Source organism: Vipera ursinii (assembly GCF_947247035.1).
Source record: "Vipera ursinii genome assembly, chromosome: 5".
Taxonomy (NCBI): Eukaryota; Metazoa; Chordata; class Lepidosauria; order Squamata; family Viperidae; genus Vipera; species Vipera ursinii.
Window position 1 is genome coordinate 79,234,680 of NC_139518.1, and position 23,885 is coordinate 79,258,564.

At 42.9% G+C, this 23,885-nt stretch overlaps 1 protein-coding gene across 2 annotated transcripts; it reads right to left on the minus strand.

The window, feature by feature from the left end:
- Nucleotides 1–10,528: 10,528 nt before the first annotated feature.
- On the minus strand, nucleotides 10,529–22,811 carry NUDT13 (nudix hydrolase 13). 2 transcript variants are annotated; one of them, XM_083364826.1, is made up of 9 exons: nucleotides 22,609–22,811; nucleotides 21,588–21,690; nucleotides 20,010–20,149; nucleotides 18,324–18,431; nucleotides 16,613–16,719; nucleotides 16,261–16,386; nucleotides 13,248–13,359; nucleotides 11,491–11,645; nucleotides 10,529–10,838 (listed from the first exon to the last, which is right to left on the minus strand). In XM_083364826.1, exons 1-9 carry the CDS (start codon nucleotides 22,613–22,615, stop codon nucleotides 10,650–10,652), a joined length of 1,047 nt encoding a protein of 348 aa, XP_083220952.1. In that variant the 5' UTR covers nucleotides 22,616–22,811; the 3' UTR covers nucleotides 10,529–10,649. The 2 variants fall into 2 exon arrangements, with proteins under 2 accessions (XP_083220952.1, XP_083220953.1); XM_083364827.1 differs by lacking the exon at nucleotides 22,609–22,811 and adding an exon at nucleotides 22,130–22,164.
- Nucleotides 22,812–23,885: the final 1,074 nt, after the last annotated feature.

Here is a 23,885-nt window from a genome sequence, read left to right on the forward strand (position 1 = left end):
AAAGACACTTGTCCACAAGAATCAATCAATTAACCAGATTCCAAAACTCTCCACCATGACCAAGACCAAAGAGCTGTCCAAGGATGTCAGGGACAAGATTGGAGACCTAAACAAGGTTGGAATGGACTACAAGACTATCGCCAAGCAGCTTGGTGAGAAGGTGACAACAGTTGGTACGATTATTCACAAATGGAAGAAACACAAAATAACTGTCAATCTCCCTCGGTCTGGGGACCCATGCAAGATCTCACCTTGTGGAATTTCAATGATCATGAGAATGGTGAGAAATTAACCCAGAACTACACGGGAGGATCTTGTCAATGATCTCAAGGCAGCTGGGGCCCTAGTCACCTAGTAAATAGTTTATAACACACTACACCGTGAAGGACTGAAATCCTGCAGCATCAGCAAGGTCCCCCTGGCTCAAGAAAGCAATGTACAGGCCCGTCTGAAGTTTGCCAATGAATATCTGAATGATTCAGAGGAGAAGTGGGTGAAAGTGTTGTGGTCAAATATGACCAAAATCGAGCTTTTTGGCATCAACTCAACTCGCCGTTTGGAGGAGGAGGAAAGCTGCCTATGACCCCAAGAACACCATCCCCACCGTCAAACATGGAGGTGGAAACATTGTGCTTTGGGGGTGTTTTTCTGTTAAGGGGCGAGAACAACTTCACCGCATCAAAGAGATGATGGACGGGACCATTTACCATCAAATCTTGGGTGAGAACCTCCTTCCTTCAGCCAGGGAATTGAAAATGGGTCGTAGATGGATATTCCAGCATGGTAGTTACGTAAAACACACAGCCAAGGCAACAAAGGAGTCACTCAAGAAGCACATTAAGGTCCTGGAGTGGCCCAGCCAGTTTCCAGACCTTAATCCCATAGAAAACCTGTGGAGGGAGCTGAAGGTTCGAGCTGCCAAATGTCAGCCTCGAGACCTTAATGACATGGAGAGGATCTGCAAAGAGGAGTGAGACAAAATCCCTCCTGAGATGTGTACAAACCTGGTGGCCAACTACAAGAGACGTCTGACCTGTGTGATTGCCAACAAGGGTTTTGCCACCAAGTACTAAGTCATGTTTTGCGAAGGGGTCAAATACTTATTTCACTCATTAAAATGCAAATCAATTTACCGTATATACTTGAGTATAAGCCGAATTTTTCAGCCCACTTTTTGGGCTGAAAAATCCACTTCGGCTTATACTCCAGTGAACAAAAAAAAAGAACTTACCGAGGACTTGCGCGCGGCCGAGGCTTCGGTGCTTCCAGGATCGCCATTCACAGAAGATGCAGCTCCCAGCGTGACACGTCATCCGGATGGGCTGCAAATGAAGAAAGTCCTACCGCACAGGCGCAGTACAGCTTAAACGCGATAGAGGTAAGGAGCTTGCGCATGCTCTGTTTCATAGCATGAAAGACTAGCATAAACCCCAGACGCAAACGAGCAATATATATATATATATGCATATGTGTATGTGTATACCGTATATACTTGAGTATAAGCCGAATTTTTCAGCCCACTTTTTGGGCTGAAAAACTCCACTTCGGCTTATACATCAGTGAACAAAAAAAAAGAACTGTCCCTTCGTTCGGAACAGGCTGCTGAGAGAAGGGAGCGGCAGAGCCTTGCAGAGCTGGCGGCAGTCCAGCGTTGTTTCTCCCCCTCGTGCGTGCGTGTGTGTGTCAGACCCACGGGAATGGCTGGTAGGGAAGCGGCATTCCGGCATTCCCCCCCTTCCTGTGTGTCGAGCCCACGGGGCTTGACACAGAGAGAAACGCAAATGCCGGACTGCCGCCACCTTTACTAGCCATTCCTGCGGGTCTGACACACACACACACACACACACACCGCCGGGCTCGGCTCCTCGGCAGGAGGGGCAGCCCCTGCCGCACCCCCCTCCCCTCCCGGCCCACAGCACCGCGCCGCCGCCGCTTCCTCCGGGCAAGTCGGGGGGCTTGCGGGGCGAAGGCACCGGCCAGGGGGCAGGCAGGGCGGGAGGGCGGCCGCGCAGCTCAGCGCCGCCCCGAAGCCACAGCCAGCTGCCGCTCCCCCCCGCTCACTCGCCCGCTGCCTCGCCCGTGACGCCCCGAACTCACCGCCAGCCGCCCCTCCCCCCTGCTCGCTCGCCCGCTGCCTCGCCCGCGCCGCCCCGAACTCACCGCCAGCCGCCGCTCCCCCCGCTCGCCCGCTGCCTCGCCCGCGCCGCCCCGAACTCACCGCCAGCCGCCGCTCCCCCCCGCTCGCCCGCTGCCTCGCCCGCGCCACCCCGAACTCACCGCCAGCCGCCGCTCCCCCCGCTCGCTGCCTCGCCCGCGCCGCCCCGAACTCACCGCCAGCCACCGCTCCCCCCCGCTCGCCTGCTGCTTCGCCCGTGCCGCCCCAACGCCACAGCCAGCCGCCGCTCGCAGGCCTTTCCGCCTCTCTCCCCTTTGGGCAGCGCTCCGCCCGGCGCCTTCCCTCCCCCACTCTCCGCCGCCTGGCGATGCACACACTGGCGCAGCGGGGCTGAAAGGAAGCCGGTCCCTTCCCTTCGCTCCCCGCCTAGTGCCTGAGTCATGGCTGCTGACGGGGTGGATGAACGGTCCCCGCTGCTGTCAGCGCCCAGTTCGGGCAATGTGACTCCGACGGCCCCGCCGTATTTCTCGGACAGCAGCCCGAGAGGTAAAAAAAACCCTCATCTCTCTCCCCAGCCTCGCCGCGGTTTTTCCTGCCTTCTCCCGGCACGTTGGCCCCAAACTCCCCATCGGCTTTCCCGGCGTCGCTGCCAAGTTCGAGGGGAGAAGAAGAAGAAGAGCGGGGTGTGGGGGGGCTGACGGAGGAACGAGCAGACGAGCTTGGGCGGTGGGGCAGAATTCCGTGGGTCGCTTTCGAGGCCGCGGGAGCGAACCGTCTCCAGTTCTTCCGTTTACTCCCGGCTTTGGGCAGCTCCAGGCGCGCTGGGGAGTGAATTTGGGGGCAGAAGGGGTGCGTCTCTTTGCGCCCCCCAGGCCTCCCTAGCTGCTTTGTTGATGGCAAGGGAGAATTGGGGATCGGAGTGGGGGGCATCGGCTTGGAAGAGGGCGGGGACGCAGCTGCTGCGGAGAGGACTCCGCTGTCCTTGAGGCAAGGCTGAAGCTCCTGAGCCTTCTTCCCATTTGCCTGGCTCTCTGCGCTTCCCTCCTTTCCCTCCCCCCCCACAATTTTGCTGAATCAGGGGGCTTCTCTTGAGAAACAGGCGGAGAGAAGCCCGGTCCGGAGGGGAGGGGAGGGAGCGGAGTCGCCGGGGGCGCAGCCCGGGGCCCACGTGGAAACAACGCTTGACTGCCACACACACACACACACACACGAGGAGGGAAACAACGCTTGACTGCCCCCCCCCCACACACAAAAGCGGCAAAAGCGGGGGGGAGAGAGAAACGCCTTGTTCTCTCGTCTCAGCGGAGACTTGTTTCGGGGATCCAGCCTCTGTCACCCCCTTCTCTCAGCTGGGCAGCTGACAGAAAGGGGCGGCAGAAGCTGCATCCCCCGAAAGAAGTCTTCGCCGAGAAAATGGGCGCTGAGATTTTCTCGGCAAAGACTCACCTTCTCCCGTTCACCTTCAGCAGCTCCGCCAGGCCCGTCCAGTGCCCTGCTAGCAGAGCTTGATAAATGCAAAAGCTGCTTTGGTTAAACACTGGAAGGTTTAGTGATTAACCCACCCCACCCCACCCGGTCTTCTTGCTGTTTCTCCCCATCCTCACTCCTACCCACAGGGGCTCTCTGCCTCTTCTACTACTTCTTTTTCTTTCTTTCTTTTTTGCTGAGGTGTGCGTGTCTCTCTCTCTCTCTCTCTCTGTGGTGTGTTATCTCGAACCAGATGGGATGGCAAAGTCAAATGCAAATGGGGATCTTGCAGATCTTGCCCTGCCTTTCCCCCCACGGTTACCTTCTGTTCTTGATGAGCTCACGAGTGCTCAAGGACAAAATAGGGCTGGGCAGAGCCGGCAGTTAAAAATAGGATGCAGATAAAAGGAAAGGTAAGGAGGGGTTCAGGTTGAGAGGAGAGGCTGCGTAGCCTTAGTGTAACTCCTGTGTGGGCTGACTGGGTTGCCTCCGATGGGCTCTGACAGTGGAACAGAATGGAATAGAAAATATGGAATGGATTGGAACAGAACGTAGAACAGAACAGAACAGAATAGAATAGAAATATAGAAAGTGAATAGAATAGAATAGAATAGAATAGAATAGAATAGAAATATAGAAAGTGAATGGAATAGAATAGAATAGAATAGAAATATAGAAAGTGAATAGAATAGAATAGAATAGAATAGAATAGAAATATAGAAAGTGAATGGAATAGAATAGAATAGAAATATAGAAAGTGAATAGAATAGAATAGAATAGAATAGAATAGAATAGAATAGAATAGAATAGAGCTGGAAGGGACCTTGGAGGTCTTCTAGTCCAGCCCCTTGCTCAAGCAGGAGGACCTATACCAGTGGTGGTGAACCTATGGCACGCCTGCCAGAGGTGGCACTCAGAGCCCTCTCTGTTGGCACGTGCGCCACCACCGCTGCCAGCAGCAGGTCCTTGTCGGTTGGTGGACTGGAAGAAAAGGGAGGGGGAAGCATTTTACATGCGTGCATGCATGCACGGGGCCACGAGCAGGTACATGCTGCAAAGGGGGCGGGGCTAGTACCTGCGTGATACTCACTAGCCCAGCCCCGTTCTCACGTGGTGCGGTGCCTAGTATCTGCACCCTGCGGCGCGGCGGTTGGCGTTTTTGTGCCTTGCGGTACGGTGGCCCATTTTTTGCTCCCCCTTTTTTTCGTGCCAGAGGCGGCACTCAGAGGCGCCTCCCTGTCCCCTCCCCCGAGGGCACCAGAATGCCGATGCTGCCTTGGCACTTTGTGATAAACAAGTGGGTTTTGGCTTGCGGTTTGGGCACTCGGTCTCTAAAAGTTTCGCCACCACTGACCGATACCATCTCAGACAGGTGAATGTCCAGTCTCTTCTTAAAAACCTCCAGTGATGGAGCACTCTTGATTTCTGGTGGCAAGCTGTTCCACTGGGCAGCTGAGAGAAAGGGGCGGCAGAAGCTGCGTCCCCCGAAAGAAGTCTTCGCCGAGAAAATGGGCGCTGAGACGCCTCATTCTCTCGCTCAGCGGAGATTTCTTTCGCGAGATCCAGCCTCTGCCGTGCTGCACCGAGAGAACAGCAAGCTGCCCCATTCTCTCGGCGGAGCACTCCACCGCCCCATTCTCTCGGCGGCTTGCCACCCCATTCTCTCGAGACGTCTTTTGGGGGATCCAGCCTCCAGCTGCTGCATTTCCCAGCCTCGGCTTATACTCGAGTCAATAACTTTTTCCAGTTTTGGGGGGTAAAATTGGGGTCTCGGCTTATGCTCGAGTCGGCTTATACTCAAGTATATACGGGTATATATATATATGTGTGTGTGTGTGTGTGTGTGTGTGTGTGTGTGTGTAGATTAAAATAAAAAAATAAATATATATATAGATAGATGTATGTAAAAAAAGTACCGGTTTTCTATTCGTGTTTATGTGTATACAGTCCCATCGCACTCCTGAAAGGAATTTAATTTTAATTATGGTAAAATTGGTTAGGTGGTTGTGGAAATAGCTGAAGCTTCCACTGTTACAGTCCCAGAATTGCTGCTCACACTCCAAAGCAGTATTTTTAGAGTTGGGTTTACGGTATATTTTTATTTTATGGTATGGCATTTTTTTTAAAGTTTTTTTTCCTGTTAGAAATGGATCCCAGTACTTCTAATCCTGCACCAAAACAAAAACGCAGGTCATACGAAGCTGCTTTCAAACTAAAGGTTGTGTCAAGAGCAGAAAAAAGCAATAACAGTATTGCAAGTAGGGAATTTGGTGTTGATGAAAAACAAGTGAGGGAGTGGCGGAAAATGAAAGCTGACTTGGAAAAGATTCCAAAGGCAAAAAAAGCTCGACGTGGTTTAACAACTCCATATGGGGCTCTAGAGACTGAATTGCATAAATGGGTTATGGAGTGTCGTCAAAATGGTTACTGCGTAACACGCATGGGAATTCGCTTACGTGCCCTTCAAATGGCTAAAGATGACAAATTAAAAGCACCAGGCATTGAAAATTTTGTTGCGTCAGCAGGATGGTGTACTGGCTTCATGAATAGGTATGGCCTATGTTTGCGGCAAAGAACAAAGATTTCACAGAAGTTGCCAAAAGACCTTGATGAAAAAGTGATGTCATTCCATTCATTCATCATAAAACAAAGAAAGATCCATAACTATGACCTGGGAGATATTGGGAATACGGATAAAACACCTATGACCTTTGATCTTCCAAGCAACAGAACCGTGGCAAGTTTGGGAGACAAAACTGTTTTACTCAGAACCACAGGTAATGAGAAAAACCATTTTACAGTCGTTCTGTCATGTTTGGCTAATGGAACTAAGCTGCGGCCTGTCATTATTTTTAAAAGAAAGACCTTGCCTAAAAAGGTCAATTTCCCACCACAAATTACAGTGCGCGCACATGTTAAAGGCTGGATGGATGAAGATGGAACAAAAAAGTGGCTGGAAGAAGTTTGGAACGGACGACAAGGAGCAGCCTTAAAGAAAAAACCATCATTGCTAGTTTGGGATATGTTCAGAGCCCACACATCTGATGACATAAAAACATTGGCAAAGTCTTCTCAAGTTACTTTAGCCGTTATTCCAGGTGGGCTTACATCTGTATTACAGCCCTTAGATGTGTGTTTAAATAAACCTTTCAAAGACCGTGTGCGAAAGATGTGGTGCGAATGGATGTCATCTGGTCAAGCCCGACTAACAAAAGGTGGAAATATGATGAAGCCTGACATAGAACTGATAGCAAAGTGGGTTCGTGATGCATGGGAAGAGATTCCAGAGGACATGGTGAAGCACGCCTTCAAGAAATGTGGCATAAGTAATGCTATGGATGGCAGTGAAGACAGTGCTTTGTATGAGGACGACAGCTGTGATAGTGATGACTGCGAACTCTGTGACAATGTATATTTTTTATTTATTTTAATTCCATTTATATGAAAATATAAATATTAATATGAAAATATATTAACCATGATGTTATGTCTTTAAGATTTTAATTGGCCAATGGGTGTGTAAGTGTTCTCATGGCCATAAGAGGGAGCTAGTAACGTAGCTTCTCTCTCTCTCTGAATTCACTGCTCTCTACTATTACTGTTTTTGCTCTGTTACGAACTGTGTATTGACCTCTGGACTGGTAAGAAGACTTTGTATTTTGGATTGCTACTTGGACTGTTTATTTTTGACTATGCATTTTTGTTCTTACACCATCTCAAAAGTAAACTTTATTTATTTTTTATTTTAATCCCATTTATATCCCGCCCTTCTCCGAAGACTCAGGGCGGCTTACAAGCTTAGCAGTAGCCTTCATTCTATGTATATGCCTGCTTATTAGGGCTTTCATACACCCCCCCCAAGCGGCATTATTACAAAGTCAGCTTAATTGCCCCCAACAATCTGGGTCCTCATTTTACCTACCTCGGAAGGATGGAAGGCTGAGTCAACCTTGAGCCTGGTGGGATGCGAACCTGCACTAATTGCAGGCAGCTGGTGTTACTTAAGGAGGCATTAGCCCACTGCTCCACCAAGGCTCTTATATGATAATAACCTCACACCAGCTACAGGTGAAGCTCTGTTTGGACATACAGATGAGGAGGAGGAATCCAGTTTTGAAGGATTTTGATGCTTGTGTTTTAGCTTGGTTGCTTATTGAGTTAAGGTTTTTGTACATTTAAAGTTATTGTTAATACTTTAATGTTATATATTGTTTTTGTTGAATATACTGATAATATATTGTTTTTGTTGACCCTCTTTTCCACATGCCTCAATTAAAGCAATTTTATTGTTATCTACCTGTATTTTTATTTTTGAAATTTACCGTGAGCTGCTGCATTTCCCAGCCTCGGCTTATACTCGAGTCAATAACTTTTTCCAGTTTTTTGGGTAAAATTAGGGGTCTCGGCTTATACTCGAGTCGGCTTATACTCAAGTATATACGGGTATAACTTTTTTGAAATGCGTTTTTCTGGATTTTTTGTTTTGTTTTGTTATTCTGTCTCTCACTGTTAAAATAAACCTACCATTACAGACTGATCATTTCTTCATCAGTGGGCAAACGTACAACATCAGCAGGTGATAAAATAATTTTTTTCCCCTCACTGTAAGATAGAAGTACATTAATAGTCCCCACAATGTTCCTTACACTGAGAGACATGACCTTGGATGGGTCATCATAGGGGACATCTCTTTAAGAAACATGCACAAACCTACCTCTGTTAATGCCATTTAGTGCTTTCTCACCTCCCGCGCCCCCCCCCTTTTTTTGCTAATTCTTCTTGTTGATCAAAAACTGCTTTTGAAAGTTTAGAAACCTTGGAAGGATCTAAATATTATAAAGAAATAAAAAATACTAAATGAGCAGGAAATTGGAAAGAGATAGAACAGGCGTATGTACATTATTCCCTGGTTTAGCAGGGTAATTTAGAACTGGGAGAGATCAGAATTCCATAACCTCCCTCAATTTGCCTCATGCACTTTTTTTTTTATATAATCATGCAGTTACGGACCAGCAGGAAGACAAAAACCCTTGGGGTTTCTGGGAAAAAGAAATGGGATTTCTGGGAAAAAGAAATGTGCTTTGAGAGCAAAGTTCTCTCCGTGATATCAAACAGGAAGCTGGTACTGTTAAGGTTAAGATCACAGAAGAAGCATTCCTTCCTTGTGCAAAAGGATAATCTGATGTTTTTATCAGTCACAATTTCTCCTAGTGTGGACAACCTTTGGAAGCATGTAACTGACATTTTTAGTAAATATTTTGTCTTGCAAAATTGGAAGCATCACAATTTTACAAAACCATTACAAGGAGCCGTGGTGGCACAGCGGTTAGAATGCAGCATTGTAGGCAAACACTATCAAAAGCCTGCAGTTCGATCCTGATCTGCTCAAGGTCCACTCAGCCTTCTGTCCTTCCAAGGTTGGTAAAATCAGGACCCAGATTTGTTGGGGGGGGGCAATATACTGACTCTGTAAACTGCAGAATGGAGCGATATTACGTTTGAACCCCAAATGTAAACATTCCAACTGAGATTTCTGCTTCAACAGAGAAAACAAAATAGCAAGACCAAAAAACAGTAAAGCCTTCAGCCCTAAGAATACAGATGGTTCTCAATTTATGATCATAATTGAATCCCAAATTACAAATCACATTGCTGGTGATACCTGAGTCCTCATATGAACTGGCCCAATTTTACTACTTTTTTTTTTGTAGGAGCCGTTGAGTAAATCATCACAGCCATTAAGTGAACACTGCTGCCATTAAGCAAATCCACTGTCTGCCATGGAAGTTTTTTTATTTGCAGGAAACTAGAAGCAAAATTCCAGTTTCTGGCAAAACTTATGACAAATCATGGTCATGTTACTTCAGAAAACTGCAAATTGCCATGCCAGCCAGTTCCCAAGCGCCCAAAATGTGATGTGACTGCAGGGATGGGGGCAGTGGTTAGAACTTTGAATCTGAGTCACAAGCAACCCTGGGGCGGTCCGTTGGAACTTCAGACAATTGCTAAGCAACCAGTAGGAAGTAGTGAACTACTTGTGTAAGACAGTGCTAGGATCTATACTCCAAAACACATAAGCTCCAGTAAACTCCATATAGTACACAAAATCAATATTCTGCCTGAATTCACACAACTTTAACCTGGTTACTGAACGAAATCATTTATTATTTTTGTATAAAATAACCTACCTGAATGAGCTGCTTTTAGCCCCTGCCCACAAATCAAACCAAAAAGAAATTAAAGGAGGTTAAAACTAAGCAGAATCAGCAGGTTAGCTGAAAGCAGTCTTTACGTCTTTAGCTCACCCAGTCACCCAGTATGTTGGGTAAATTTAACACCCACCCCAATCCTCGGCTTGCTTTTTCCCCTTTTTGCTTTTGTGTCTATAATTAGGAACTTTTCAAATATAAATGATGAACTCTCCTTCACCCCTATCAGAATCCTTTTAGGATCGCACAAATTCTCACAGGAAGAATAAGAAAACAGAACTTTGGCTGGGGAACATATATATCTAGTAAACAATTGCACTATTTTTAGAGACAGGAGGCATGTGTTTAAAAAGAGGGAAGAGGAGTCAAACGGACAGAGGAGAGTCAACCATGTAAGAGTAATATTAACTATAATGGCTATGAGGACCTGATGAATCCCAATAAGGACAAAATTGGTCATAGAGTCTCCTGGTGGTCAAGAATTTGAACTCTGCTCCCAACCCCAATTGGTGGCATGGTCAGGATGCTTCCAAGGACAAGCAAGCGATTCAAACCCAGATCTGCCCACAAATGGCTTTACTAAGAAATCCCAAGAATACTCCCAAATCTTATGAGTTTCCAAAAGGAACAGAAGTTTAGACTGGTTTTGCTACATATTATTGCCATACGGGGATATCAACCTCTCGTTCCAAACCCATTCAATGATTTCTACAACAATGAATGTTCAAGACGTGTCAAAAGATCTAATATGGTTTACCAGTACTTACTCCACAAAATATGGAGGACCACTGCAAAAAGAGACATCAGGTATAAAGTTACCATCATTCCCCCCCCTCCCCCTGCACATTTTTTTAAAACTAAGGAGACGTTTTCTGCTTCACCCATTGTTGGATCAACCGTCGAGCTATAGCTTGTTTAGGTGGCACCCAAAAAGAGGTTCTGTCATCTGTGTCTTTGGAAGGCCGTGATTCCCGTTCGAGGGCCTTCACCACTTCCTCATGGTTGAACCATCTGGCAGATTCAAGCTCCTGAGTATTGATTGTGCACTGCAAATGAAATAATTGAAAATCAAAGCAATTTTTTTTTTAAAAATTGTCATCTTCTAGTGAAGGTGTATTAGTGTATTACCCATAGCTACAACTAAAACTTGAGTAGCAAGACAAAGCTGCTTCAGTTCAAATCTCTTCTTCATCATAGGTTCAGCATAAGGCAAGACTTTACTGCGCCAAGCTCCTTTCCCCACATGCAGTGAAAGAACAGCCTATAACTTGCTTTAGAAAAATACTGCAGAGGCTACAAAGTAAGGTATGTCCATTAAATGATCTTGTCAAGGAAATGGCTCATGGTATAATTTAATAGCTATCCATGACTATTACAATCATATGCTCACCAGGCAGCATGGCTAGAAAAGATGGGTTGGGGAAGGACATGATCCAGAATTGTTTTTCAGCAGTTTCATAAAACATCAAAGAATCAAAGGGAATAGTGATTATTTGTCAGTTAGCGTGGAACTCAGTGGCCTCAAAATGCACAGAATTATAACATTCAGAAGTTCCAGAAAGTTATTGCAATAGTTGTCCCAACACATTGTATCTGAAAGGCATCAAATTGGGGAAAGCTGAGTTCAAGAAAGGTTAGGTTCTCATTCATAAACTAGCATCAAATAAAATCGAAGTAGGATTCTAGCAGCCTTCTTACTTTGCTCTGTAGGGGATGCACTAATGCATGACAAGCTATCATGAGGATGCTGTTTGGGAATGGCCAGTGCTGAGATGCAGAATACCAGAGAGATTTCACCTCTAAGCCTACTTCTTCAGCAACCTCACGTTGGACCGTTTCTTCTAGACTCTCACCTGAACATAGAAAACAAAATGAAGGATATCTTCATACCCAATACCTTTATATCTTTCTTTAGCATTGGTAGCACAAATACAAAATCTCTTTCTAACATATAGACCATCAGGTTTTTTTAAAATAAAAATGGATGATGATATACTGATTATGCAGAGTTGACATTTTTACCAAGTACTGTCCATATGCCAACGGTCATCAAAATTTCATGAAAGCGTGATCGTGATGATAACTTGAAGAGTTTATCTGCCACCACCTTAGCACAACTATCTTATAAATAGCAAAGTGCCATTACTTTGTTTTGTTTCAGAAAATGTATTTCATTTTTTTTCTTCATTTTTTTTAATGCCACTTAGGCTAGCTTTTGCACGTCAGCAGAAAAAAGCCAACTAGAAAAATACTTAATGGACTGTTTACATGTAAGCCACACAGGGTTGTTTTAAAATAACTGGCTGTACTGTACAAATGTTTTAAATAAATAAATTTCTAGAAATTTATCTAATAACACTGCCAGTTTCATGGCAGTTAAAAGCCAGTATTTTTTTTTACAAAAATATTGCCTTTTATTTTTATAATTAATGTAAACTTGTCAATTATTGTCTTTTTCTGTTGTTCTAACAGGAAAAGCTATAAAGATGCTTGGTTTGAGTCACAAAAGAAGATTTCCTCAATTTACCAAACACATAACTCAAATTTTATATTCACAAACTTAAAACAGGTTAGGTAAAGATCTGGCAGATACTATGACACAGCATACTAAAGTGATCAGGATTAGGTAATGGTTAAATTTTTACTTTAGCAAATTCACTGTATTTGGTAAGTTTATGAATCAATATTTTAAAGCAAAGTCAAAAAACAAATTAATTCAGCAACCAAGTTATACATGTTGCATAAATGCAGGCTGTCTCAAAGAGTTGACAATTTAGATAACAATACCTTTAAATTCATACAGACCTCTCACTCCATTGGCTGGTTATTTTTTGGAGAATAATTCTGGTGTTTTGAAACATCAAAAAAGCTGTGTTCATACAACATGTTATACCACAAAACATGGTTTGAAAACCAAATACTGGGCAGAAAAAATATACTAGGCCAAGACCAAACAAACCACATCATGCCTACTTCCTAGGCTAAATAATTATTAAAGATTAATGGCTAAAATAAAACGTTATCTCCCCAATCAAATGTCCTGGATATATTGAGACAGACACAATCCGTATAAATGGGATTGAACTCCCATAATTCCTAGCCAATTTGGTCTCAACCTGTGTTTACAACCGCAAGCGGCAGGCCTATCAAATCTGAAGGGCATCAGATTGAAGTAGGCTAATCGAACACAAAATTTTGATTCACTTGAGTTCTAGATTTATCAAGCCACTTGACATGCTGACTTAATTTCCTCCTTTTCCTAGATTCATTTCAGAACAAACACAATACATCCATTAACTTGTTTGACCAAGTCTGAACAATATGGCAATTACATGCAACATAATGAGCTAGTTAGTTAAGGCTCATATATCATCTCTGCTTTGAGTGGGTTACCGCCCGGAAGCTACATTTCAGAGGCTATCATTAAAACCCGTACTGTGGACATGCTGTCTTACCCACGTCACAGAAGCCAGCCAAAGCACTGTACATCCCTTTAGGAAAGGATGCCTGCCGTACAAGTAGGCATCGACTCCCATCGGACACCAATGTGATAACCACTGGAGACATCTAAAAAGACACAAACACATCAGGACAATGATTACATTAGCCAGCTCTCACATGACATTGCAATTCAGACAAAAAATAATGCAAGCGTGGAATATGGGACCAGCAAGAGAGATTTCTAGAACAATATTCACTTACATTTACCTTGGAGCAAAATAACAACAGCCAGACACACGTAATCCTCCTATCAGGATCAACCTTAAAGCTGTTGCTAGCTAAATGGCAGAAAGTGAAGAGGAACTAAAGAGCCTCTTGTTGCGAGTGAAGAAGGAGAGTGCAAAACTTGGGTTGAAACTAAACATTAAGAAAACCAAGATCATGGCATCCGGCCCTCTCAATTCCTGGCAAATAGATGGGGAAGAAATGGAGGTAGTGACAGATTTTATTTTCCTGGGCTCCAAGTTCACTGCAGATGGGGACTGTAGCCAAGAAATTAAAAGACGCTTGCTTCTGGGGAGGAAAGCCATGGCAAATCTAGACAGCACACTAAAAAGCAGAGACATCACCCTGTCAACAAAAGTGCGTATAGTCAAGGCTATGGTCTTCCCAGTTGCAATGTATGGCAGTGAAAGTTGGACCATAAGAAAGGCTGAGCGCCAAAGAATTGAGGCCTTTGAACTCTGGTGCTGGAGAAGACTCCTGCGAGTCCCTTGGACTGCAAGGCGATCAAACCGGTCAGTTTTAGAGATCAACCCTGACTGCTCTTTAGAAGGCCAGATCCTGAAGCTAAAACTCCAATACTTTGGCCACCTAATGAGAAGGAAGAACTCACTGGAGAAGAGCCTAATGCTGGGAAAAGACTGAGGGCAAGAGAAGAAGGGGACGACTTTTAGAGAACTTTTCTCTAATAAGAAAAGAGTTTGGTTCTACCTCGCCAAAATCCTCACATTTTTAACACATACTGAGAACGATACCTTGAGTTTGCTGCTTCAAATTTCACAGCATGAGCCTATTTGCCTAAAGAGCACTACTACATTATTTCTGAATTTATCTTCAGGGTGGACTTTTTTTCCTTCTGCAGGTTTTCTTTCATGGAGGTGTAAGCAGAAGCTGGGGAAATCAAACAATTTTGTTTTTAAATGGGGGACCTCCACGCAAGGGCTTTGCGAATTTGAAACCAATTTTGGATCTAATCTGGATCTAAAAGAAAGCACATTGCTAGCTAGCTTCGAAAGCTAAATGTTGAGGGGGGGAGGGGAATACTGTAGTTTACCTGAAATAAAAACACCTCTAATGTTCTACTTGTAAACCTGCTGCTCTGTAGAACGTGTAGACAGAAAATTTGGGAGTCTTTGCTTCAGGACACTACCAGCCTCCTGATTTCAAGGCAACCCTCTCGCTGCTGACGGATGGTTCCAAGGGGGAGGGCATTCTCTGTGGGCGCGCCTGCCCTATGGAATGAACTGCCGGTAGAACTTCGGACTGCCCCAGACCTTCGCTCGTTTCGCCAGGACCTGAAAACTTGGTTGTTTGATCTTGCTGGCCTGGACTGAGGGGGTTTTAATTTAATTTTAATTTTAATATTTTAATTTAATTGTGGGCTCGTCTTATTTAATTCTATTTTAAATTGTACTTATTTGTATTGTTTTAACTCGCCCTGTAAACTGCCCTGAGTCCTTCGGGAATAGGGCGGTATATAAAATCAATCAATCAATCAATCAATCAAATAAATAAATAAATAAAACATATCTTCACTTTCCTTCATTTTAAAGACCACAATATTATATAAACTGCTTTTCAGCTATTGGGAAAGACACAAGGTTGCAGAAATCACAACATGCTGTTCTTCCATCATCACAGTTGACAGGGATAATTAAACACACTGGCAGAAAAATGGTTTGGTAACCTGAAAACTCCCTCTCTTATCAACTGCTTGTGTGCATGGATTTTTTGTTTGTTTTTCTCCTTATAAACAAGCCAAGGCACAGAATATGAACTAAGCTGTAAATGGTGGGGGTGGGGCAGGATAGCTAACAATGTATTTTCTTTTCTCTTTGGATGGAGTGGGTGATGAGATTTTCAGTCTACTGGCCCCCCTGAGAACTTCACAAGGTTATTTGCTCATTGGTAGGAGCACTGACTGACACAGGGAATCTTCTGCACGATCCCAGTGTTTAGAGGCCAACAGAAGTGACACATTGGCTTCAAACTTGCTTTAGACAAGATTGGGGAATATAGCCAGCACCCTTAATTTAAAGTAAAACAAATAATAATTTTCTTTCCTATTCTGCAAGAATCACCCTAAGGGTAAGTCATAATTAGTATTTTAAAATATATATATATATATATATATATATATATATATATATATATATATATATATATATATATATATATATATATATATATATATATATATATGTTTTCTGAGGTTTTCGCGGGTGCCTGTATGTGGATCCTTGGTTTTTCCCCGCGTAGAACTAAAGGTGTAGGCGCAACGTTTCGACGGAATCCCATCCGTCATCATCAGGCTTTAGCTTCCTTCTCCTTCTTCCTTCTCCTTCTTTATTAGCAATTTGAATAATTTGCACAAATAATGAGCTGTCATATATCCTGAGGATAAGCCCTGAGCCGGGCCAAAACAGGAATGAAAGAGTTAATTAGCAAGGTCCATTCAAAAAGCCTTGACAAATACTTAAACACACACACACACACACACACACACACACACACTCTTTATTAGCAATTTGAATAATTTGCATATATATCTATATATCTATATATCTATATATCTATATCTATATCTATATCTATATCTATATCTATATCTATATCTATATCTATATCTATATCTATATATATATATATATATATATCTTTACAAAAAGCTTTTCCCAGGGTGGACAAATCTTGCGGGCTGCCTTGATGGCTTTAGAACATGCTCTTTTCCATTCGGAGGCCTACCTGTGGATAATAGATGATTCCACTGTTATGACAAATTCGTTTGCTCCCAGCCAAATTCTTCACTGTGGGCTCTCCGGTTTTGCCACAATATTGGTTATTATCGTGCCATCGAAGGAGTGCCTGAGACTACAAAAATCAATTCGGTGAGTCAGGATAGGAAAGCCTCTGATCGGGCAAAAACATAGTACAGGTGGTCCTTGATTTTACAGCCACAAATGAGCCCAGAATTTCTGTTCTAAGCAAGACAGCGGTTGAGCTCTGCCCCATTTTACAACCTTGTTTTGCCACAGTTGTTAAGTGAATCACTGTAGCTGTCATTTGTGTTTACAGTATTTTATGCATAAAATCATACCGTGGAAACCAAAGATGCATCTTCGTCCTCTAATTGGAAGAAAGCTTTCTGTAATACTCCAAAGGATCCATCAAGTTCAGACTCAACAGCAGATTTTGGCAAGGATCCTGGAATTCAATAAATCTGTGGGAATCAAACATCTTTATTATTACCCCCTCCCCCACACCTTTTCCATGGATTAAACCACAGTTACTGTAGAGTTAATACTGTTGCTGATACAGTTAGCCAATAATTGTACTATAAGATTAAATAATCATTCCATAACATTAATCGGGTCAGTGATTTTATATAAAGCATAGGCTGTAGTATGAGCAAGATTAATAGCTCTGGCAATTATCTTCATTATCACAGAAATGGAGATTAATGGCTCACGTTAAATAGGCAGATACTGCTTCGGAAAGAAAATACTCTTTCTTTTCCTATTTTCTGCTGTATATCTCATGATTATCACCTTTAAAACATAATATACTATCAATTTTAGAGGAAAACTATGGCCAGGATCAGGGCTTTAATTTCTAGGAAATTTGGAAAAACAAATGTGTTGCTGTAGAAATAATATAGTGTGAAATAGTGAACTAAAAGACCTGATCTTCTGAATATTTACAAATAAACTCAACATATACAAAATGCCATTCCATTTTTTGTAAAGTGTCCCGGGCAAGTGTCATATCCCATAACGTCTTCCAGCACTTAAGGAATTCAGAAACACCCAACAATGTTTTCATAAAATATAGGTCCGGTTGTATTTGGTGAGAACACACAAATAATTAGCCTGGAAATCAAGTTTGCAAATGCCACCAAATTATTCAGGACATCTGAAAAAAAATCTCTCTCCTAAGCAAATAAATGAGCATCAGCATTGCCCGTGCAATTTAGTGAATACAAGGTTAAAGAGGATACGTTACATCCACCTTGAGCTATTCTGTACCCTTATGATCTTTATATTTTACAAATGAGAGAAGATTGCTGAGGATGGCTGAATTTCAATTTTTTTAAAAAAAAAACGACTAAGCAAAGGCATGGCAGAGGATTGCATAAGTATAATGAGAGGTTTTTTTTATCACTCTCCCAAAACACTCCAAAAATACAAAACAGTTTTCAAGATCCAATCTGGGTAGATCAGCAGGACCAGAGGTTTAGTCTTACAAGCTTTCGGACTCATGCAGGAGCCCATCCTCAAGGAATTTCTCTCTGCTGGAATGTATGTGTTGCATCGTATTTATGTGGTACAGCTGGCCATCAACATGCCAATCAACCAATAGAAAGCCACACCCAACCAGGGACATAAATATGACACATAGAATAGCCCAAAGCACACATTCCAGCAGAGAGAAGTTTCCTGAGGAATAGTCCCAGCACAAGTCCAAAAGCTCGGAGGGCTAAATCTCTGGTCTCACTGACCAAGCCAGATTTGATCCTGCAACATTATTCTGGAACACATATATTTGCCTTCATTTGTAAAATACGGTAAGTTTTCTTTCGAGAACCAAATGCACAAGGTCCGGAATACCTCAAACTAGTTCCTATGCAGAGAATTTGCCACCGGAAGACAGGAATGGCAGTTTGGGTGGATCATACCAGAATCCTTTGGAATTAACTGTTCCCACATTGACAAATTTACACATCCTTAGGATATGAGGTTCAGTCTCACATGATTTATGGTGTAGCAATGAGGGTCAGGTTATTAACATTCATGCATACAAATTCTAACCTAGGTCAAGAGCAAAATAGGGGGTGAATTCTTCCGAACAGCCCACCAGCATGGACTCCTCCATCATCTTCTCAGTCTTCTGAAACTTTTGCAAAAGTCTTTTGATTTCTGAAAGATATTAGAATAAGGAGATGCCTTAAAAGATACAACCACCGGCCATTGTAATGATTCATTAATATATTTACCATCTAGTATAAAAGGTAAAGGTTCCCCCGCACATGCGTGCTAGTTGTTTCCGACTCTAGGGGCCGGTGCTCATCTCTGTTTCAAAGCCGAAAAGCCAGCGCTTGTCCGAGGACGTCTCTGTGGTCATGGGGCCGGCATGACTAGACACCAAAGGTGCACAGAACGCTGTTACCTTCCCACCGTAGTGGTCCCTATTTTTCTACTTGCATTTTTACGTGCTTTCGAACTGCTAGGTTAGCAGAAGCTGGGACAAGTAACAGGCGCTCAGGGATTCGACCCGCCAAACTGCCGACATTCTGATCGACAAGCTCAGTGTCCTAACCCACTGAGCCACCGTGTCCCTTAACCATCTAGTATAGCAAGTCTAAAACAAATGCACAGATGCTTTATCATAAATCTGGATTAATAGAAAGCAACATTAAGTGCTTCCCAAAGGAATCCAACGATTTCAGTTTTACAAGAGCACCGAGACTTAATTTTCTATTCAAGATCTCCAACTCCCTTCATCTCATAAATTGCTATCATCCCAGGTTGCTTGCAAGTAGAAAGCAAGGACATCTTTGACATCTTGCAACATTAAGTCATGGATGCCCTTGTTTCCTACTTCAAGGGTTTTTTCCCCTCCTAAATAAGTTGATTGCTTGATAGAAAAGAAACTTCCTAGCAGTTAAGAGACTTTATGGTGGAACCAAATGAAATAGTGGTGATGGTCTCCACGTAATTAGATGTGGTCGAACAGAAGATACAAAGTCACCTCTCACAATACTTTTAACAGAATAACAGAGCTGGAAGGGACCTTGGACGTCTTCTAGTCCAACCCCCTGCTCAGGCAGGAAACCCTATACCATTTCAGGCAAATAGTTGCCCAAAACATCCAGTGTTGAAGCTTCTGGAGGCAAATTGTTCCACTGATTAATTGTTCTCTCAGGAAATTCCTCCTTAGTTCTAGGATGGATTTCTCCTTGATTAGTTTCCATCCATTGCTTCTTGTCCTGTTTTCAGGTGCTTTGGAGAATAGGTTGAAACCCCCTCCCCCAAACCTCTTTTTAACTGTTCTGATTAGAGCAGGGATCAGCAACCTGAAACAGTGAAAGAGCCACTCGGAACCGGTTCCCTCACAAAAGGAGAAACTGGGAGCCGCAAAAAATGTGTGCGCATGTGCGTGCATGCGCGCATGTGCAGAACAGGGTTTGACTGAAGAGTGGAGCCAAGGCGAGATATGCACCTACCCTGCATATTTGAATTGATTGGTAGAAATTTTTTAGTCCCACTTTTTTTTTTTTGGACTGCACATGGCAGAGGACTGGGAGCCGCAGGAGACGGCTGAAAGAGCCACATGCGGCTCCGGAGCCACGGGTTGCAGACCTGTGGATTAGAGAATTGCCCTTGATCGCCTCAACGACCCTTTCCAAATCTATGATTCCTGTAGATCAAACACAGCTCAGGAATATCAACACTGATCTAGTAGAATTATGTCTGAATAATACAGAAGCTAAATACCTGCTGCCTTTAACTTTGGGGCTAATAACGCTTTTCCTTTTCGCTGCACGAAGGGAGAGAAGTTGTAAAATAGGAAGAAAGTTCCAGAATTATAGGCCTGCCGACAAGCATCATCATCTTCTTTCAGCTTGAACATGTATCTGTAATTGGGAAAGGATTTGAAGAAGCACCTTATGAATAGACAAAACAATAAACTTCCCTGCATTCACTCAGTGGAGTTACATAAAACAATCTAATCCTGTTGGGTATGTTCAGAACTGTACCCTTGTTCTTACAGTTGCTGGCTAGGGCTGCCAAGTTCTCAAAACAAGCTTTCCTTGCTGTTCTCTGTATTCTCTTGGAATCTGAGCAGCACGTTTTCCTAGTTTGCCAGATGGGAGTGTGAAGAAAATCATGCCGAAGCTCAATGGTCTCTTGGCTTCAAGACAGAGAGAAGTATCCTGGAGACTTTGTGAGAAGATGAGGCAGGATGGAGGCTCAAGAAGAAATACTGCAAACTTATCTTTTGTAGTGTTTTTCTGGAGCAGCAGCTGAGGTACACGGGACTCTCCTTGAAAGCTATTCAGAAGCTCCAGTTCATCGAGAATGCAACGGGGTGGGTTATTATGCCCTCGTAATTCCACCATCTGCAAGCTACACTGGTTCTCTAGAGCAGGGGTCCCCAACCCCCGGTCCGTGGACTGGTACCACGCCGCAGCATGCCAGCAACCGGTCCTCAGAAACAAGCAAAGCCTCATCAGTGGGATGCAGGCAGCACACAAAACCAAGCACTGTCCGGTCCATGGAAAAACCTTTCTCCATGGAACCAGTCCCTGGTGTCCAAAGGTTTGGGGACCTCTGTTATAGAGGTTCTGGGTGCGATGCAAGGTGTTGGATCCATTTTAAAGCCCTACATGCCATAGGTTGAGGTTACCTGAGAGACCGCCTGCTACCAAGAATATTTGCTCACTCCACACATTTCTAGAGGAAAGGCATGCTCCAGATCCTCCTTTAAATATTGTGATTATATGGAACCTGGGAATGTGCTTTCCCAGGTTGTCCCTTAGGAATAGTCTCCACCCCTATATATGATGAGCCCCAACTCTGAAAATTTTAAAAATTCCATTAAGATGTGGCTTTTCCCCCAGCATTTGGGTCCAAGTTAAGTGGATGACTAATTACCACATTTGCTCATCATTTTATATTTTATATATTTTTCCTTATTAATGCTATATAGGGGGCAGGGAGTGTTGATTATTGCTTATTTCAGCTATACATCACCCAGAGTCACATTTGGCAGCTCTATAAATTCCATTAAATAATTAAACGAACTTCAGCTTGCAAAGAGCTGCATAGCATTGTGGAGACACAAGAGGGCAGCATGGATTAAAAATTGGCAGAGTTCCTGCATATGGAAGGGAATGATTATATCCAATATGGCTTTATCTTCTGTAAATAAATGCAGGACTACAGCCCAAAGTATTTGACCACTATAGAAATCTACTGCTATAGTCACAAACCTTGTAAAACTTCACTATAATGTCCTATAATTCTTAATAATAATAAGCCTATCTTCTCACAGACTAAGAACATACATACCTCATTCTCCTGACATAGGTTGAATAAATCCTATTACATAGAACTGAAGTTCTTCTATATCCCACTTGACATGCCAAAGCTATAACCATCTTGGAAGCCGCAACTGGAAAAAAAAAACAAGAGTTATAAAAATAGCTGTAAATTACCAGGTTCCTAACCAGATTATAGAAGGAACAAGCCATCTCATTCATTTATTCATAAGGGGAGGAGGAGAAATACCGTATTACATACCACTTGACACCAGAAGCAGCAGCTAGCAGCTACTTAGATACAGAAGCTCAAACGTTATTATTTTATCTTTCACTGTTGTTTAGATTTTAGGTGTTTTTCATTATTATTACCAGCTCCCCTAAAAACCCTTTAATGATTGAAATATAGTCAAAAAAACCCCAACCTAAATAAATAGAAGCCTTTTGAATGTCCTCTCTCTGCTTGAACTTGCTATCAGTAGTAGTTAGTGTCTCTGAGCAAACTGCAGCTGCCTCTTCTAGTTTTCTAAGGGCAAGCGGCATCGCTTTCTATAAAAGAAGAAAAATACTCACCTCTATTGATGATACCAAACTACGAGACTACCGAAGCAACCCCTTCTCCATTCTTATTAAGAATAAAATGGCAATAAACGCAACGCAGTATCTCCGCGTAGGACTTTAGGGTTGCAAAGTAAACGACTTTTAAAAAGAAACCAAGTTTGTTAACCTGTCTTTGTCAGCTTTTGGGGAGGGGGTTTAACGACACTTAATGGTTTTAAGGGATTCTAGAACAGGCTATGCCAGGGGTAGGCAACCTCGGCTCTTTTATGACTCACGGACTTCAACTCCCAGAATTCCTGAGTCAGCGTAGCTGACTCAGGAATTCTGGGAGTTGAAGTCCGTGAGTCATAAAAGAGCCGAGGTTGCCTACCCCTGGTCTATGCTATAGACCTAAACCAACATCAGGAAAGGGAGGGGGGGAAACCGCAGACGGGGATCTATTTAAAATTTGGAAGTCAAGGATTTTAAACTTCTCAACCACCTTTTCTAACCTTTCATGCGAGAAACGCTGAAAAGTGTGGCTCTGCTTTACAAAGACAGCAAAACGCCGAGACGTGCAACCAGGGCAGAAGCAAATGTTAAATGCAGAGCCGAGAAGGTCAGATGTGGCGGCCGTTCGTTGGGCGTAGTTGACTTCTATATCAACGATAGCCGAACGCGCGCCTCCCGCTTACTAGCCTCGCGGCTCTTAACAGTTTCCGCCCGCAGGAAGGAGATGGCCTTGCGGTTCCGCCACGAAGGCGCATGCTTGCTGTCACCGCAAAACTACGTTGACCATAATGCCTTGCTTTGGTAGTCCCGAGGCACGTGAGCCTGCCTGCGTTTTAAACGAGGGAGGTAGACAAGTTACAATTATTATTATTATTATTATTATTATTATTATTATTATTATTATTATTATTATTATTATTATTATTATTATTATTATTATTATTATTATTATTATTATTATTATTATTATTATTATTTATCATCATCATCATTATCATTATTATTAATATTATTATCATCATCATTATCATTATCATCATCATCATCATTATTATTATTATTATTTATTATTGTCATCATTATCATTATTATCATTATCATCATCATCATTATTATTATTTATTATTGTCATCATTATCATCATTATCATTATTATTAATATAATAATAATAATAATAATAATAATAATAATAATAATAATAATAATAATAAATAATAATAAGTTGGAAGGGACCTCGGAGGTCACCTAGTCCAACCCCCTGCTAAGGCAGGAAACCCTATACCATTTCAGACAAATGGCTGTCCAGTCTCTTCTTAAAAACCTCCAGTGTTGGAGCATTCACAGCTTCTGGAGGCAGGTTGTTCCACTGGTTAATTGTTCTAACTGTCAGGAAGTTTCTCCTTAGTTCTAGGTTGCTTCTCTCCTTGACTAGTTTCCATCCATTGCTTCTTGTCCTGCTTTCAGGTGCTTTGGAGAATAGCTTGGCTCCCTCTTCTTTGTGGCAGCCCCTGAGATATTGGAACACTGCTATCATGTCACCCCTCACCCTTCTCTTCATTAATCATCATCATCATCATCATCATCATCATCATCATTATTATTATTATTATTATTATTATTATTATTATTATTATTATTATTATTATTATTATTAAAAAAGGGCTGCTTAGCGCCCTGCTGATTTTTCCGTTAGGGCAGGATTAGATTCAAGAAGCATTTCGCCCAAAAGATAAAAAGGCAAAAAAAAAAAAAAAGGCAAACGCTGATTTCTTTTAA